General features: G+C 38.5%; 1 protein-coding gene across 1 annotated transcript in view; it reads right to left on the bottom strand.

Annotated features, from left to right (window-relative positions):
• The window catches only part of LOC108703054 (inactive phospholipase C-like protein 1), a 109,050-nt gene that overhangs the window by 31,609 nt on the left and 59,906 nt on the right, over positions 1-17,535 (bottom strand). Inside the window, exon 2 of the mRNA XM_018238992.2 lies at positions 1,112-3,577. Within this exon, the coding sequence (XP_018094481.1) occupies positions 1,112-3,577 (2,466 nt within the window). The remainder of the gene's footprint in view (positions 1-1,111; positions 3,578-17,535) is intronic.

Raw genomic sequence — 17,535 nt, 5'->3', positions numbered from 1 at the left:
TTTCCCCCTTTTCCCTGTAATAATAAAATAGTACCTTGTACTTAATGGTAGCTAATCTGCATGAACCCATAATGGTGTCAAAACAATCCTTTTGGGTCTATTTAACAATTAAATGTTTTTTAGCAGACATGGTGGATTTATCAAAATGTCAGATTAGAGCTCACCACAGAAAAAAAAATCACCCATGTTCTCTTATGTTTTTGTGGAATTTTGAGATGTGTATTTATCAGATGGTGAACTCCAACTTTCACCATTCATAAATATGGCAAAAAAAAACAAAAACTATTGGAATAAATAGAAAGTGAGAGTATTTTTCTGTGGTGAGCTCTAATGTCACATTTGATAAATCAGCCCTAAATCTATGGCGATCCAAATTATGGAAAGATCTTTATCTGGAAAAACCCAGGTCCCAAGCATTACAGATAACAGATCCTATACCTGTATTAGCTGTATTAGCTGTATTAGCATACCATGTGTGCTTAAAACAAGACAAAAAAAGATATTATGTAAATATATAAGATATTTACATATTATACATTTTTAACAGATTTTGTGGATACTATCATAGGTGGAAAACCGAAGAATTTATTCAGTTATTAGTATTTATCAAAGCAGCTAACTGATAAAGATAAGATATAGTCTCTCTGTAAGAAGCGATGACACTTCAGGTTTGTTGGTATTTTGCTAGGCTTATCTCTAGGGAGAAAGCTGCAGTTGCACCTGTCTGATAAATCTGTCAGTAATCAGCCTTCCGGTTCTAAATTTAGTGCTGCTGGTGCTGAGCTGCAAACTCATAAGCTGACAGGAAAAGGTAGAGGCAGAATTATCTTCTGATTTTGTGCCCATTTGAAACGTGTGTGCTTCCAGTAAAGCTCTGAAGAGAGATTTGATTTGTGTGATAATTCCTTAAGCTACTTCGTCTCTATTGTTATTACAATGCAAGGTTTCTTTTCTTGGTTCCCTCTGTAGAATGGTTGTATTATCTAACATCATAAGGTTAACCTTTCTAGGCCAAAGTCCCATCTGAATTTAACATACACATACAACCATATCTTTCGCTTATACCTTAACAGTCAGAACACATGAGAATGTGGCATCAAAATGTTCTTACCTGCATGTTTTCCCTCAGGTCAGATGCTTCCCGCAGAGGGTGAATAGCGAGTTTAAAAATGTCATCTACAGTTTTAAGTCCAGTGTTTCTCAGCATGGTATACTCTATGGCTTTCTTTCCTATTCTAGCAGACAAGCCTCTCTTTTGAGCTTTTCCTCCCCCTGCACGGTTGGTGATAGCCACATGGACAAAAAGTTTGGCATGCTCCAGTGTGTCTCCGACAAAAGAGCGCAGGGGCACGTGTCTGTATCCAGGTTGCAAGCAATCAACAGGTATTGTGTACTGACCAATAAACTCATCTCCAATGTAGTCATCATCAAGAACCATGAAACGAACCATAGCTAACTCTGGAAGGTTTATTTGGAACTCAAAGCTTTCATCAAAAATGGGGTTGTCACCATTTTGTTGCACGGTCTTCGTCCTCTGCTCTGCACAATCAGCAGGAATGCCATGAATTTCTATGCAAATATATGGATCTATTACGTCCCCTTTCGCACAGGCGCCTTTGGGTTTTGGAAAGTTCTGCCCACTAATGATCTTTATGTGTAAGACCTGAGGTGACACACCAGGCACCATGCCTTTGGTGTTTGCACTGAAATAAGAAATCTCGTCGCGCATTATGGAGGGACGGAGAACATACCCACATCCTCCATTCTGCATAAACCAGCCAATGTTAAGATCCATCATTGGACCAGGTGTCTGGTAATTCATGGCAACAATCTGGCATCCACTATTCCAAAAATCTTGTGGGTTTAAGTTACTGGAGTCTATCCTCATTGGACTTGGATATACTCTAGACAGAAATTTTTTATTGTAGTTTACAAAATCTTCTGGATACTCATTGGCAATCCGACTGGCTTGGCTCTCACTGAAAGAGCAAATTTCCCCATAATTTTGACTTTTCAAAGTAACATCAAAATCCCTGTACTGCACCGATTTACAAATTGAGACCAAGTCTGACAGCTCTCTGCAAAGTGTAATTAGCCTCTGTTCCCCAAAGTAGTCCTCTGACATCCGATGAGACATTTCAGCTTCTTCATCTTCATCTGTTACCTCCCCTTCCAAAAGATCATAGTCAGAAGGCAGCTTCTTTCCTTTCACAATGATCTTTTTTTTCAGTTTTTCTGGAGATGGTAAGTAGGACTCCAGTGGTCTAGGCATTTCTGTAAAAAGTTTGCTCCCAAATATCTTTTTAATGTGTTGCACCATAACTTTTTGTTGTTGCACTGAACAGTGGTTTCCAATGCAGAGAATAAGGGGAAACTCAGAAGAAATAAAGGCATATTTATTAATAACCTCAATTACATTGCAAAAGGTGAGAGGTGATGCCATGCTGTTGCGATTGCAAATGATTGGCTCGTTGTCTGGTCCATCACTGACATCAAGTTCAATGCTTCTGCAGGACATTTTCAGAGCTCGCACATATCCATTGATGTCTGCAGGCCCTCTGAACTGGTCTTCTATTAAGTAGGTGTTATGAGAAGAGTTAATATAGTAGTGTGACAATGGTTGTGTCATATCCTGACATACTTTTTTGTGGACAGGATCAAATACATTACATTCATGGGACAGCAGATACTGAGTGAAACCATCTATTGTAAGAAAACCTTTCAAGCGTCCTTCCTGAGACAGTTCATATGTTTGGATGATATCCAGGCACATTTCTTCTGTCACCTGAGTCATCCCCTGTTCAGATTCCAAAAACAACATCAAGTCATTTGCATCTAGATATTCTTTGTTTTTTGAAATCTGCACTAGTAAAAAATATACCTCTGGCCTTGTGCATAGCTCACAAAATGCTTCATAGAATTCCTCTTTGGTCACCCTGGTAGTTAACTTTTCCTTACTCTTTTGAATTTCTTTAAATTTTAACCTAACTTTTGTTTCTTTGATTGCAGGATTGAGTTGTTTAATCAGTTCTACTGCTGTATCTTCCAGCATGACCCCATTCCCATCGACATCAGCAGCTTCAAACAGAGATTTTAACCATTCTATCCTTGGTGAATTCTGTTCTACTAAGTCCAAAGGTTGTTTGCTGTGGGAAACCAAGTACCTCAGGCCTGATACCCAAATATTGGCCACATCGGCAGAATTAGCCACCAGGTCTAATGACTCATAATCCTCCCCATGAATTATGGATAGTGCACAATCTTCACAAATTTGATCTGCCAAGCCATTATTTCTAAATGTCTCTGTGTTCTTTCCAAGTCTAATTTCTTTTATGGCAGAAATATCCAGCTTGGCCTTTTCAGGATCCTTCTTTGAAGGTTCCCAACGCAAAGCCTGCAAGTCAGGATCCAGGGTGAAGAAACGGCTGTAAATGCGTGAATTAGGGCGTACTTTTTTCAGTTCACAGCCTCCTTGCATAAAACTAATGCAGTCATTGGCACTGCTAATTTTCTTCTCCGATGGCATGCTACTAAATGAAACCGTTTTCTTTCTACCAGGCTTTTGGTTGGCTGGATCCTATAAAATACAAAAAGAAGAACAAAATGTAAATTTCTTCCAAACCAATTAAATGTAACAGCAGTTTTATTGCATTATTATGACTTTTATTTATATACCATTAATGCATTTTTATTTTAATCCAAGTTTCATAACTCAAGTATATGTTGGTTGTATGACTTCACCTGAATTAAATGCTATAACATAATGTATTGAAGTCACACCAGCCAGATATATTTGAAATGTCTCCAATAAATATAGAGGCACTTGAATGGATATAATCATCAATAAATTAAAATTACAAAGAAGTGTTGACTGATGTAATGTCACATGCACTTAAACACACTTGTCACAATGACAATAGTATTTTGTTCTCAAAATGCATCTCCATGTGAGCACTGAGCATTTATGCTTTGAATTGTGAAACACAAAAACATAGAAGCTAACAACTCTACCAAGAGAGACACAACAGTGTTGTCATAGTTCGTATTTACATTCTCTGACAATACAAAGCAAGTAATAGCGTCTGTGCACAAAATCTACTGTACGTCTCTTTTATAACGAAAGAATAGTGGCATGCGTTTAAAGAATTACAACATGTACAAATGTTTTAAATATAAATAGGACTATATTGAAACAATAACCAATTAAAAATCCAGTGAATTTCATCTTGGTAACTCCACAAGCACTGTCTTATCAGGATATACTATGAGTTTGAGTTTAAAATGTTTACATTGATATGTATAGCAACAAGCAAAGCATCCTTTAGAGAGTTATTGAGGGACACACTGAAGCACTGACATTTAAAGGTGACAAAATGTAGTTTCATAAATGACTATTTCATGTAAAATGCACTTAAGGAAGTTATTATTGGCAAGAATTTGTTTCACACAAACTGCATGACAGAAAAAAAAATTCTTGAAACACGTGTCCCTAATGCCAGAACCAAAATAAAAACCATAATACAAGGCAAATACCCTGGCAATTAGAACAAAGGGCAGCTTCACAGATAATTGTAAAGAAAAAGGGCTGTATAATCAGATTTAGAATTTTTTGTTGAGTTTATTCTATTTAACTTCTGTTCCTACTTTAAAAACCTTATTCTACATTTGAGACTTTTGGCTGCCTCCTGGTTTTTGGAAGGCCTGAATAAAAATGTATTCAAAATAATACTGACACGAAAAATGTACATCAAAAGTTACCTATAGCTCATGTTGATTGTTTTTCACTCATAGGGCTGCTTTTGTAACTAATTATTACTTGAAGTTCCTAAACCTGACTGTTTTGCCAACCTGACTGTCCCTTCTCAACCTCTCAGTTAGAGTTTCTAATGCTTATAAAGTTACATGCCTGAAGTATTTGAAGTTGTATACTTAGGCTGGCTAATAAAACTACATTTTCCTGGATTTTGCTACCATAACCATATTTGACTGCAGGTATGGCTGACGACAATGCCAAGAGCTCTGTATGACTGTGTGAAATGTAAATGTAAAGAATTGGTCTTATTACTTTTGCAAAGCACCGTATATGACTGAAGAAAGAAGTAGGCATCTTCTATGGAAAGGTGGATAATAATAAAGATCTCAAGCAATAAAAAAATATTTTATGCACAAAGACTTTTACTTTCCTAAATAAGGCAAAGGTAGGAAACTTTCAGTAAGTCTGATCACAAACAAAAACTGACAGTAAAGAAGCAATGCAGCTTTTAGTGAAGAAAAGGGCAAAACATTTATTACTGAAAATATTTTCCTTCCTTCTGATTCAAAAAAGAAGAAAAACATTACTGAAAAATCAGCAGAAACATGGCAACTTAGGAGAAAAAAAATGCTTGAATTGCAAGAGCAATGGTAAGACTTTTTAATGGATAATCCCCACAGGGCCTTTGTAACGTCTCTTTTTATACAAGGCCTTATACAGGACAGAAAAATGTCAGAATGAGCATCAGGCAATTCACCAATTCACACATTGCATCAATGTTAGATTAGAAATATTGCTTTATTATGTGTATGATTCCTCTAGCCCAGGGGTTCCCAAACTTTTTGCCTGTGAGTCACAATCAAATGTAAAAAAAATCGTTCGAGTATTCGACCATTCGACCATTCGATAATCAAAGTACCGTATATACTCGCGTATAAGCCGAGTTTTTCAGCACCCAAAATGTGCTGAAAAACTCGACCTCGGCTTATACGCGGGTCATACGCGGGTCTTATACGCGGGTCATATACGCGGGTCATACCGGGTCATATAGCGCAGGACTGTCTGTGTGATCGCCGCCCGGAGCAGGTCCAGGAGCTCCGGGCGGCGCGTCCTTCCCTGCCGGCGTTCGCTCTCAAAATGGCGGCGCCCATGGCCGCCACGTGGGTAGCGGCCGGCGCCGCTACCCACGTGGCGGCCATGGGCGCCGCCATTTTGAGAGCGAACGCCGGCAGGGAAGGACGCGCCGCCCGGAGCTCCTGGACCTGCTCCGGGCGGCGATCACACAGACAGTCCTGCGCTATGGGAGAGGGAGGTGTGTTGGGGCCGCGGAAGGAGCGTATCTGCTCCGGGACCTGCACAGACAGTCCTGCGCTATGGGAGAGGCACAGACAGTCCTGCGCTATGGGAGAGGCACAGACAGTCCTGCGCTATGGGAGAGGGAGGTGTGTTGGGGCCGCGGAAGGAGCGTACGGTACCTTTTTTCTGCTTTCCTAGGTGCAGCACCTCATTGATCTTCTGAGCAGCCATGACAGGTAGGAGGTCACAGGGAAAACAAGTGGCAATTGTCCAGCTAATAGTTCTGACTCTTTTAAATCGTTTTAGATAGATTTCTATGCCATAAAACATGATTACACATTTACACTTTCACATTTTGAAATCTGACATGGGGCCCCTAGGCTTATACACGAGTCAATACATTTTTCCAGTTTTCTTAGGTAAATTAGGTACCTCGGCTTATACACGGGTCGGCTTATACACGAGTATATACGGTACTGTCTCTTTAATAAAAAATTTCAACTTCATACTTCGCCAAATTAAAGCTACCGAAGTGCAATGTTAGCCTATGGGGACCTTCCATAGCACTTTTCTACGTTTTTTTTGGTCGAATAAAAATCCTTCGATCGATCGCTAAAAATCGTTTGAATCCCTCACCACTTCGATTCTTAACCACTCACACCTTCATAAACACTACATGGTATGACATGGAAATCTTGAAAGGCAATTCTTTGCTACAAGAAACAAATGATTACATCCAAAACTCACTTCAAGAAACCAGACCACCCACAAGTTCACCCCCCAGGAGCCACCGTACTAATAGGCTTTTGACGTCTTACTTAAGGTAAATACAACTAACCTGTTTCTTTAAATCCGGAAATCTGTGTTCAACCTGGGAATATTGATGTATACATGCTGCAAATCCATAGAAAGTAATGTTATGCTAGCTTTGTTTTATGTTTTTGTTTTTTCTATTCTATGTTTCTGTTTTCTTTTTTTTTCTTCGAATGTATCATATCTTATATGGCTTGCATTTTCTTTAACATTGATGACTACTACATGGACTTATCTGGTCCATTGTTGTACGACATGCTTGCAAACAAACTTTCAATGAAACAATTTAAGAAAAAAAAAATCGTTTGAATCGTTTGATCAATCGAATACGCTAAAAATCCTTCGACTTCGATATTCGAAGTCGAAAGATTTCAATTCGAGGGTCGAATTTCGAAGTTTTTTTAACTTCGAAATTCGACCCTTAGTAAATCTGCCCCTAAGGGAAGAAGTGAGAAATGAGTGATAAACACGTATTTCTACCAACACAAACACCAGCAAAGTTTTTCAGCGTGTATTGCAATCTACACCTCCAGGTAAGACTGAAGAAGTGGCATTTCTTGCACAGTTAGGAAAGAAATGTATGGTTGGTGTTTTATAACAGCCTTCCTTAGCACTGTCATATCCCACCAGCCGCCATTCATTTTCATCAAAGATCACCCCTACTCCAGCTTATACTGTTACTAATTTTCATGAAAAAAAATAATATGTTAAAACATAAAAATATTTCGAGAACTGCTAATATCTTCAGGATTTTGTGGCTGGCAAATAAATGAGTGTGGTTTAGGACAGTGTTTCTGAAAAGCTGAAGTTTAATTTGATCTTCTGCCGTATTTCCATCCCTGTAAACCAGGTGATGTAGTGTTTTTAGAGCTGACTCAGCAGGTAACCAAATAATAGTAGTTTTTACACAATATGTCCCCAAGAGAGAGAATGAAAGAGAAATAAATGGCTGCATGTATAACCTATAGTAGAACCCCAATTTTAAATTGCTGGATTTTAAGTACCGTACTACAATTTCCTCCCTGTCTTTAATTCCCAGTATTTAATAACTACTACTGATCAAAAAAATGTTTAACCCATGAACTTCAGGAAAACTATACCCCCCAAACAATGTAGGTCTCTATAAAAATATATTGCATAAAACAGCTCATATGTAAAACCCTGCTTCATGTAAATACGCCAGCGTTAAGTAAGTTCGATACTTTGCCTATTTACTAATGGTGAAAATACACTAGCAAAGCCAGCTTAGACCTGGCAAAGTGCAATAGAGTAGATAGGACTTAAGTCCCAAAAAATGCTGTTGTCTTTTCCATTTTCATGAGTGATAGGCTGCAAAAGGACGAAAAGTTTTTTTTGGGTACCCTGCTTCCCCCCTACTTTTGATAACATATGGCACATAAACTATATGGGCACATGTGTAGGGCAATAAAACATCTCTTTTTGCATTTATTAACGTTCCCTGGGCTTGTGTAGTTTTAGGTATTTGCTGTAACATATACGTCCATTCAAACTTTAATTTCCCGCCGTATGCAAATTCCCGTTCGCTAGGGCAACTTTTCTTTATGCCCTGTGCCTCCTCCTGCCATCAAATGATACTGCAGGCTAGCATGTGAATCATTAATCTGCTTAGCAGAATTGCACAGAATGCAAAGCCACTTTTATTAATGAACTATACCATATAGGGCAAACAGTTACCCCTAGATTTTCTCAACTTTTAAGGCCAAAATCTCCTGCAGAATTTAAGTCAACCCAAATCTTTAACTCTTAATGAACCTTAGCTTTCTATTTTAAAAATAGAGCCCAACATTTTGCTTGCATAAAGCAATTTCTGAACAATTCTATCATCACTTAGCAGTATAGAAATGTAACTGTGAAAACAAACTGAAACACAAGATACGGGCTTACTGTTGCAACATTATGACAAGGGAAAAGAAATTTGTGAACTGAATCCAAAAATGTAGCAAAATGGAACTGAAAACCAAATAAACATGCATTGGGCAGAGCATTATAATTATATATATATCTAAAGGCAATGCTAATGATTAAAACCTCCCTACCAGAAATAACCACAGGGGATGTAGACCTTGGAACTGGTAGAGTAGAGGCAGGAATTCTGAGGCTCCAATACCAGCGTGTCTGCACTTTTTATATATATGTTTGTGAAATACTTTATCTTCCCAGGGTTTTTAAGGGTCCTAAAATAATTTTGGTGTGGGGGTCAGTAGTTATATTCCTTTTCCCTCATAACATATTTGGCCATGGAATTATCTTCTGAGGTTTGTGTTCTGGATGGGTGTTGTTTTCTGTTCTTTCAGCATGCCTGGGGAACTGAAAAGTAACATAAATAAATAAGGCACAGATGTGTTTGACTCAAGGTCATTATGTGAAGCTCCCAAAAAAAGAAGATAAAAAAGGCAGGTGTCATTATTTAACCTTCAGCCCACTTGCCACCTGATTACTTGGACATGTGTTTGCCAAGCCCTAGAAAAAGAACAGCTCCAAAAGGAATTTGAACTGATAACTCAGATTAAACATACTTATTTCCCAGTAAAAACAGGACAACATTTAAAACTAATGGTTAAAGACATTTTAAAAGTATTGAAAGAAATGTAATCCCAAGAAATAATTACACAGGGCTGCAAAGCAAAAAATAATCATAAGGACGTATCTGATATGTACAAATATTACATATATGTTTGTACACATTGATGAGGCATAAAATAATGAAATCATGTTTTCACACTATAAAAACAGGTAGGGCACTAATTTAAGTATTTAAGCAAATCTTTATATAATCTATTTATAATTAACCAGGAGCCTATTTGGACAGTCAGGGCCACTGGCCCTTAAGGGTTGGTCCAAAAAAATAAAGTAGAAAACTTCAACACAGACAGGACAGGTGCTTCAAAATACAAGATGTCTGCTATATTATGGTACAGACAGTTTAGCAGGGCCGCGCCTGTCATGAGGCAAGGTGAGAACCCTGTCTCTGCCAGCAGCAAGCGGCCAGTTACAGGCCGCTTCTTGTAACTTTAAGAGCCAAATTTCCAGGTGTGGACTTGTCTTGGGCGCCATTCTGTGCTGGCTCAGCTCGGAGTATAATCACCCATAGCAACCAATCAGCAAGTAGCGTTTACTGTTACCATTTTAATAGCAACTATCTAACTGGCTGCCATGGGTTACTGTACCTAGACAAAACAAAAACAAACTCGCTGTCGGCATTCCAATTCCCAAAAGTGTTTAGATGGGTTGAGGTGAGGGCTCTATACAGGCAAGTCACGTTCTTTCACCCCCCCCCCATACCCATTGCATATGGACCTTCTTGTGTCTATAGTGAAATGTAAATAATGTAATTGTACACTGCAGGGTTAAGGTTTGCTTTCACTGAAACCAGGGCTTTAGCTCATAAAAAGCTCCAGCCCATTATTCCTCCTCCACCAAACTTTATATTTAGCACATCTGGGTGGCAATATTGTGTATATATGGGAAAATGATCAACCCCTGTATCAGTACAAATGCTGTGGTACTATACATACATCACATCCTGAAGAACTATACAATGGCAATCATCTTACTATCTGCTGCACTGAACGGTGCCTAATCAGACTGTAAAAGACGTTATCAGCTCTATTTCATATTGCCTGTAACTAACAGCAAGATCTTATTACATCTGTCACGTGCAAGTGCATCTCCCTTTAATTCACAGTTTATTAAATTACTGGTAATACTAAGGACGTTATGTGTTTTCCGAAAAAAAATATATCGATCAGGGAAATTGAAGTGGTAGCCCTTCATTAGCCACAAACAACAAGAGATGGTGAATGTTGTACTTCTGCACAGCCAAAATTCATTCATACATACATTCAGTGTTAAAATCTGCCAATTTGTCCAGAAAATGTGAATAAAGCAATGAGAATGATTACACAAGTGAAAGACCTTCAGGTTACTTCACTTGCTCCATTTCCTCTGATTTGATTCATCCTCACAGAATATGCTTAATTTGTTAGCTGAGCTCCTGCAGGCAACTGCTACACATGCTTAGATGCTTTTTTTGCTGTTGCTGACAGCTGACATCATGCACATGTCAGATAAGGACATGGTAAGTCATTCAATTACAGAGTAAGGGGGGCAATTAAATATTGCTCTCAATAGCCTCAAAGTAAGTGCTTATTTTTGAATTTTTGGCTTGGAGGCAAGTTTTGGTTGCATAAAACAGATGTACTGCCAAACAAAGTGTCCTGTAGGTTGTCAGTCCACATAGGGGCTACCAAACAGCCCTTATTTGGTACCTTAGGAACTTTTTTCAGGCTTGTGTTGCTCTTCAATTCTTTCAACATATAAATAAAGCTCACAGGCAAAAAAGGTTGGGGACACCAATTAACCATGGACAGGTGAATCGTTTGTTTAAATGAAGGATTATGTGTGAATGTATGTAGAATGGTTAGCATAAAGCTGATGCTGGGGTTGGGCAAAGTTAAGCGCCTATATCGTGTTTCCTGCAAATATGCTTAATATTTTATTTTGGGATTACAGAAAATAAGAATTAATCCCAATTAAATCAGGCGAGGGTGGATTGCATTGAGATTGAGTTTGGTTGTGGTTAGAGATCAAATTTAGACTAACACAAACAATTGAATATATCTATCCAAAGCAGGAAGGAGGGAGCATTTCAGCTTGCTTGTTTGTGGACATTTGCCAGAAGAGCAGCTAACTATGCTACCCTTGAGGGTTACGTTTCTGAATCTCAGTCAGTTTAACATCTGCTTAATGCAGATTTTAACATCTTCGATGGCAGACAGGCCAGACGTGACTGCTGTGATTGCAAACCAATGGGCTGCTAGAAGCGGTACAATGAGCAGAAGAGCAGCACAAACACCTTCAGTTTCACCTTTACACTAAATCAATGTCAATGCTATTGCATCTAGCTGCGGTTGAAATTCAATTCCCAGCATGCCCAGCAGGACACAGGAATCTATAGTTTTAAAACAGCTTGGAGGCAATGAGATCAAATCAATGAGCCATCCCTGTTCAAATCTGTATGTTCCCTACAGCTGCACTAGGTTTCCATCTCTGTTGCCTAAATTCATTTGACTGCCTCGACAGGAAGTTAGCGAGGAGTATATTAAAATGATTATGCAAAGCAAGGATACATTTTCCCAGAACCCTTGACCTAGCTTTCCTTCTCATAAAAATAATGAAACATATTTCTTCTTCTTTTATTTATCTCACATCAAATGATTTATAAAATTCATATCCATATTTGTTTCATCAAATGTGTATTAATGGTGCATTAGGTAGATTTCTCATAATTGACAGGATCCAGAAAGAAACACGTTTATTTTGTATAAAGTCACTAAAGATTTGCTGTTTACAACAGGCTGAACTAGACAGACATTATAATGATCCATTGGAAATCTTGAAATGCATTAAATGTTTTGCATGGCATTCCTTCCTCAGTAAAAAAAAGGGTACTCCCATGCCTGAGAACTGCTTTGTTTATTTATGTAAAAGACCGGAAACATAATTTGTTAAAATCAAACATACATGCTGTCATTGTTCATAAGAAGATGGCTAGTAATGCTGGTGTACTGGAGTGCATATAATGTTTCATTTTAGCCCAGCAGATGTATTAGTAAAATATATTTATAAAGAAGCAGATGTGACATTGTGCAGAAAAATCTTTTGTACGTGTTGTTTGCTCCAGATTTGGAAAAAAAAGTAAAGAAAACCCATCAATATATATATATATGATTTAAAGGTTGAAGGGCTTGCTTACATTAATGAGTTAACTCACATCTAGTGATGGGTGAATTAATTCGGCAGGCACGAATTCGCTGCAAATTTCCATGTTTCGCTATCAGCAAATAAATTTGTGAAACTTCAGCAAAATTTGCCGTGAAAAATCCACAGCGACAAAAAAAAATTGTCACGCATCAGAAAAGTTGCACGCATCAGAATTGACGCATGCAAAAATTATTGACTTCAATGCATTTCAAGATTTTTTCGCCGTTTCGTGAAATTTTTCAGTACATTTGTCACACGTCAGAATAGTCGCGCGCATAAAAATGCTGCACGTTAAAATTATTTTGACACCCATTGACTTCAATGTATTTCGTGAATTTTTCGCCGTTTCGTGAAATTTTTCAGTAAATATGAGAATTTTTCTGCGAAACAGCACAGATTTGCCCATCACTACTCACAAACCCCACTCTAAAATAAGTTTCAGTCATGTGAAACAAATTATATCACCAAGGGCATAACTAAACACCATTTATAATAAATAAGAGCTATAATATCCTTAATATCCTTAGTGATGTCATTAGTTATAATCAGTGTTTAGTGAGATCATTTCTGCCACTTGACCTACTGAAACTTGGGTATAATAATAAATAATGTATCCCCTCTTTGATGAGGATATTAAACCACCTCACAGTTCCATGGCCCATATAAAATCACTCAGACTTCAACTTTGTGTATATTTTTATGGAACTCCTTGGTGACATAATATTCTTATATTTTACAAGAGGTTGTACATTATTTACTGTATAAAATGTATTGAAAAAGTACAGTATGCTTGACCTTTACAAAGACTGAAACATATAATTAATGTACAGTAGGCACCCATGCTGGAGCACTGAGGAGCACAAGAGAGCACCCATTATTGGTTAACAATTACAGAGCATTTTGCCCCCACAGTCAGGTCCGGACTGAGAATTAAAATAGGCCCTGGCATTTCAGGTACACAGAGGCCCAATCAGCCCACATAGAGGCCCAAACAGCCCCCACCAGCCCACTAAATACTGACTTTCTATGGGGCCTTACAGCAGCCCCTCTGGCATTTGCCAGAACCCACAGATTGCCAGTCCGGGCCTGCCCACAGTTACTTACCGTACAAGATGCAGGGTACAGCTTGCAAAGTGCAAAAAACTGATTGCAGCCTTTTTATGCACTTGTAAATGAGGCCTTATGTCTCTTTTGCCTCCAAAGGAAAAAGCAGTAGTCTTCCTATCCGTTACCCAGAAGATATTTCTACTTGTTTATTTCCACTACCTTGTAGCATTTGCAGGCTTGTGTCTGACAAGCTTCTCTTTCATATACCATTAACATATACATGATCAAATCATTCATCAGCTCAATGGTTAACACGCTATTTCTCTGAATCTGAAAAATTAGTTCATTCTCTTTTATCACCTCGTTTCTAATGATGTTGCACTTAGATGTGTGACTTGAACTTCGTATTAAATATATTTCTTTGCAGTAAATCTGCAGACCAATATAGCCAGTTGTTTTGTAACCTTTGTCTCGTCAGTTGTTCTGACTGGTTGATGTAGGATGCTGGAAGTTGTAGTTCAGCAATACCTAGACAGCCTTGTTTCATGTACAATAACATGCCTACTGAAGTATATTTTGACAAAACAGGGTACCTGAGGAGATAAATAATGTGTGACATTTGGCAAAACCAGTTGATTAATTTAATAAAGATAAATGCAGAATATAAAAAAGAATCATGTGTATCCATGTTTTTAAATCATTTCCATTCTGCATTTGGGACTTTTGCAGTGCAAGGATTACACTGAGCGACCTGCCTGGAAAAATGAACTCACTAAGAGCAGTAGCAAGTAAGGGCTCGCTGACAACTCTTCACATTATATTTAAAGAACCAAAAGACTAGCCTTCTGTTTATTCTCAGCATACCACACAGTGCTAGAAAATAAATTCTGATTTACCACATAAAACAATAAAAATCCTCTGTTATCACTGTGCAGTTTGCCTCTACATGTGGCACCTACACCTTGAGCATAGAAAAAATGCAGGACAGAACAGGAATGCACTTTGGATTCACTTAAACAGTATGAGAGCTGCATCTAGAATCCAAGGGGTATATTTATCAAAAAGTGAAGTTAAAGATCGCCACAGTCTTCTAAAGTGAAATTCCGCCACTCTCCATTCATTTAAGGGAATTCATTTATGGGAATTTTGAAAGGCGTAATCATCAAAGGATGAACTTTTTTTTTGTATTACGTCTGTGGTGTGTCGGTCCACGGAGGCTCCCTCATCTGTATCTGATTTGCCTTATGCAGGTACTGATCAGTCCAAACAGAAAATACTATTTGACACTGAGCCATGTATTCCATCACTGCATGGTGCAAACTAATCATTGATTGGCCCAGTGGTAAAGGTGACAAAATTGGAGACCAAGTCAAATTAACAAATATTTCTTTGTAAGCCTTTTCTCATCCCAGCATCTTGTTCCACATAGAAATAAAAAGGTAGGTCAGGGTTCCACTGAAGGTATATGACACAATCATCTTTTCAATTCATGGAATTTATCCATGGGGCAAATTCACTAAATGGCAAATTTTCACCAGCGATCGATCAGCCACACTTCACGCCACTTTGTCAGGCGCAAATTCATTACCACTATGCTAATTCACTAAAATGCAATGCGCCTATGCAGTCGAACGCTAGCAAGTTTCGCTAGCGCTAATTCGGCAGCGCAAGCATTTCATAGTGATCTTTTGCTAGCGTTCAATTCTACCCAGCGAAACTTCGTTAGTACTCTTACGCTTACGTCAATTTGAATAGAGCTGGTACATATAGGTTGTATATATATGTCTTTATTTGTGATATTGGTGCAAATGATTGAAGTGACCACTTATTATTACAAATGTCCAAGGAAGCAAAATAAAGACAAAAGAGATCCTCGAATGCCCTAGACATGAGCCCACCCTAAAACAAATGTGGCATGCCCCTCAAATTGATTTAAAAAAATTGCTAACATTATTTAAAACTGGTGTGACTTTTCGGCACACAGGATATGATGTCACTGACAGAAGATTGAGGAGGATGTAGCTTTATTTCATCAGTTGTCCAGATCTAAGGTGGCAAAGGAAACACTGGCGAAAGAGGTAACGTTCTGTAAAATTTGCACTTTAGTGAATTTGCAAAGTAACAATCGGTCGCCTGAGCTAAAATTCGCTTGGCGATATGGCACAAAACTGCACTTGTGACAGCCTCTTTCGTTAGCAAATTGTCCTCTATGGCTTTTAATAAATAAGCGATGTCCCTGCAATTTTGGCAAGCGATGGCCACTGCGCCCTTTAGTAAATCTGCCCCCAAGTATCATACAAGTAGCACAGTACATGAGGAAAGCAGATCAATTAGATCTAGTTTCTCTCACACTCCAGATACCTACAGGCAGGTTTATTAGCTTATGAAAGAAATCTTAGTGTGTGATGGCATGAGGGACTATTGGTACTGTAAGTTAAACTGGGACAGGGACTGATGTGAATGATGAATACATGCTGCAGGTCTTGGCACTATATAAATAAAAATGATAAATAATTGTAGCAATAAGGCTTGTATTACTATGCTTGATTGTTGTTTTGCATTCGGTCACCTATTCTAAACCAATTGTTTGATCCTATATTAGTAAACCTGTCTTACTTTTCCTGACCTTGCCTGGTTCCCTGTTAGTCAATTCCTGTTGCATAACCCAGCCAAAACTGTCTATTTTTTGCAACCAGGACTCAAAATTCATTGCAGTTACTGCTTCTAATTTGAAAGTCTGCTTCCTGCTTTGTGATTAGCATCTTCTGACGGCAGACATAGCAGTGGTTGGATAGATGCTTCCTGAACTCCAGCCAAAAGATCTTATAATCTAAGCTATCTATTTCACTCACATTTCCCCTTCTGTTTGTATTTGATTTCAGTATAAAGGTCCCCGTAGACACGACGATTCTTCTTTGGTGAACGACCAATTTCAGTGCAGTCCGACCCATCCATCAAATTATCGTGCGGTTAGTGTGATTCGAACAATCGTACATTGTTGACATCTGTCAGAAAATTGATTGGCCATGTTTAAAAATCTTTATCGGTCCCAGCGCAATCTATCTGTGTTTGCAGGGCCAAGCAGGCAGCTACTCTTCAGTTTTGCTGGCAATATCGCTTGAAATGGTCTTTTTAGTTGATGGACACATCGTACATTTAAACGATCATTTCAAGATAATCGTGGTCTCACGATAACGATTGGATCTTTTAAAAGTCTTTACATCTATGGCCAGCTTAAGGATCATTATACATCTTATGGTTTCTGTCCTTTAAACTAGCCTTGCTTACTTTTTATCCTTTTTTTCTGAATTGGGTTTCTTTTGTCTTTGTCACCTTGTGACATCATTGCTTTCCCCACTGCTACCCTGCCCCCATAAAATCATTGTCCTGTCCTCTTGTATTATTGTCTCTTCACCCTAGAGTGCTGTAGAAATAGTTCTGTCGCCAACTTGAATAAACAGGGCACCCCACTAAGTAGCGGATCTGGGCCGGCGGGGCCCACAAGAGCCCGGGGCCCACCGGGGTTTTTCCCGGTGTCCCGCCGGCCCAGTCCGACACTGATTATGCACAATACATTCCCCTGATTCTACATTTTCCTGGATTTTACACCATTTTCTTGATATTCTCTGTTCTGTTATTATCCAAATGCGGTTTTGAAAACAATGATAGCTAGTGGCAAAAAAAGGAGGAAAAATGGAATGCTAATTGGGAAATCTTACTTATACATTCAGGGGCATATTTATCAAAGGTCGAATTTCGAATTGTAAAATATTTTCACCGAATTTGGCCATCAAACGATCGAAGTAAAATCGTTCGATCGTACGATTAATTCGTTCGAATCT

This window comes from Xenopus laevis, chromosome 9_10S (assembly GCF_017654675.1).
Source record: "Xenopus laevis strain J_2021 chromosome 9_10S, Xenopus_laevis_v10.1, whole genome shotgun sequence".
Lineage (NCBI taxonomy): Eukaryota > Metazoa > Chordata > Amphibia > Anura > Pipidae > Xenopus > Xenopus laevis.
Note: the sequence above shows the minus strand (reverse complement) of the source record. Positions and strands in the feature narration are given on the sequence as shown.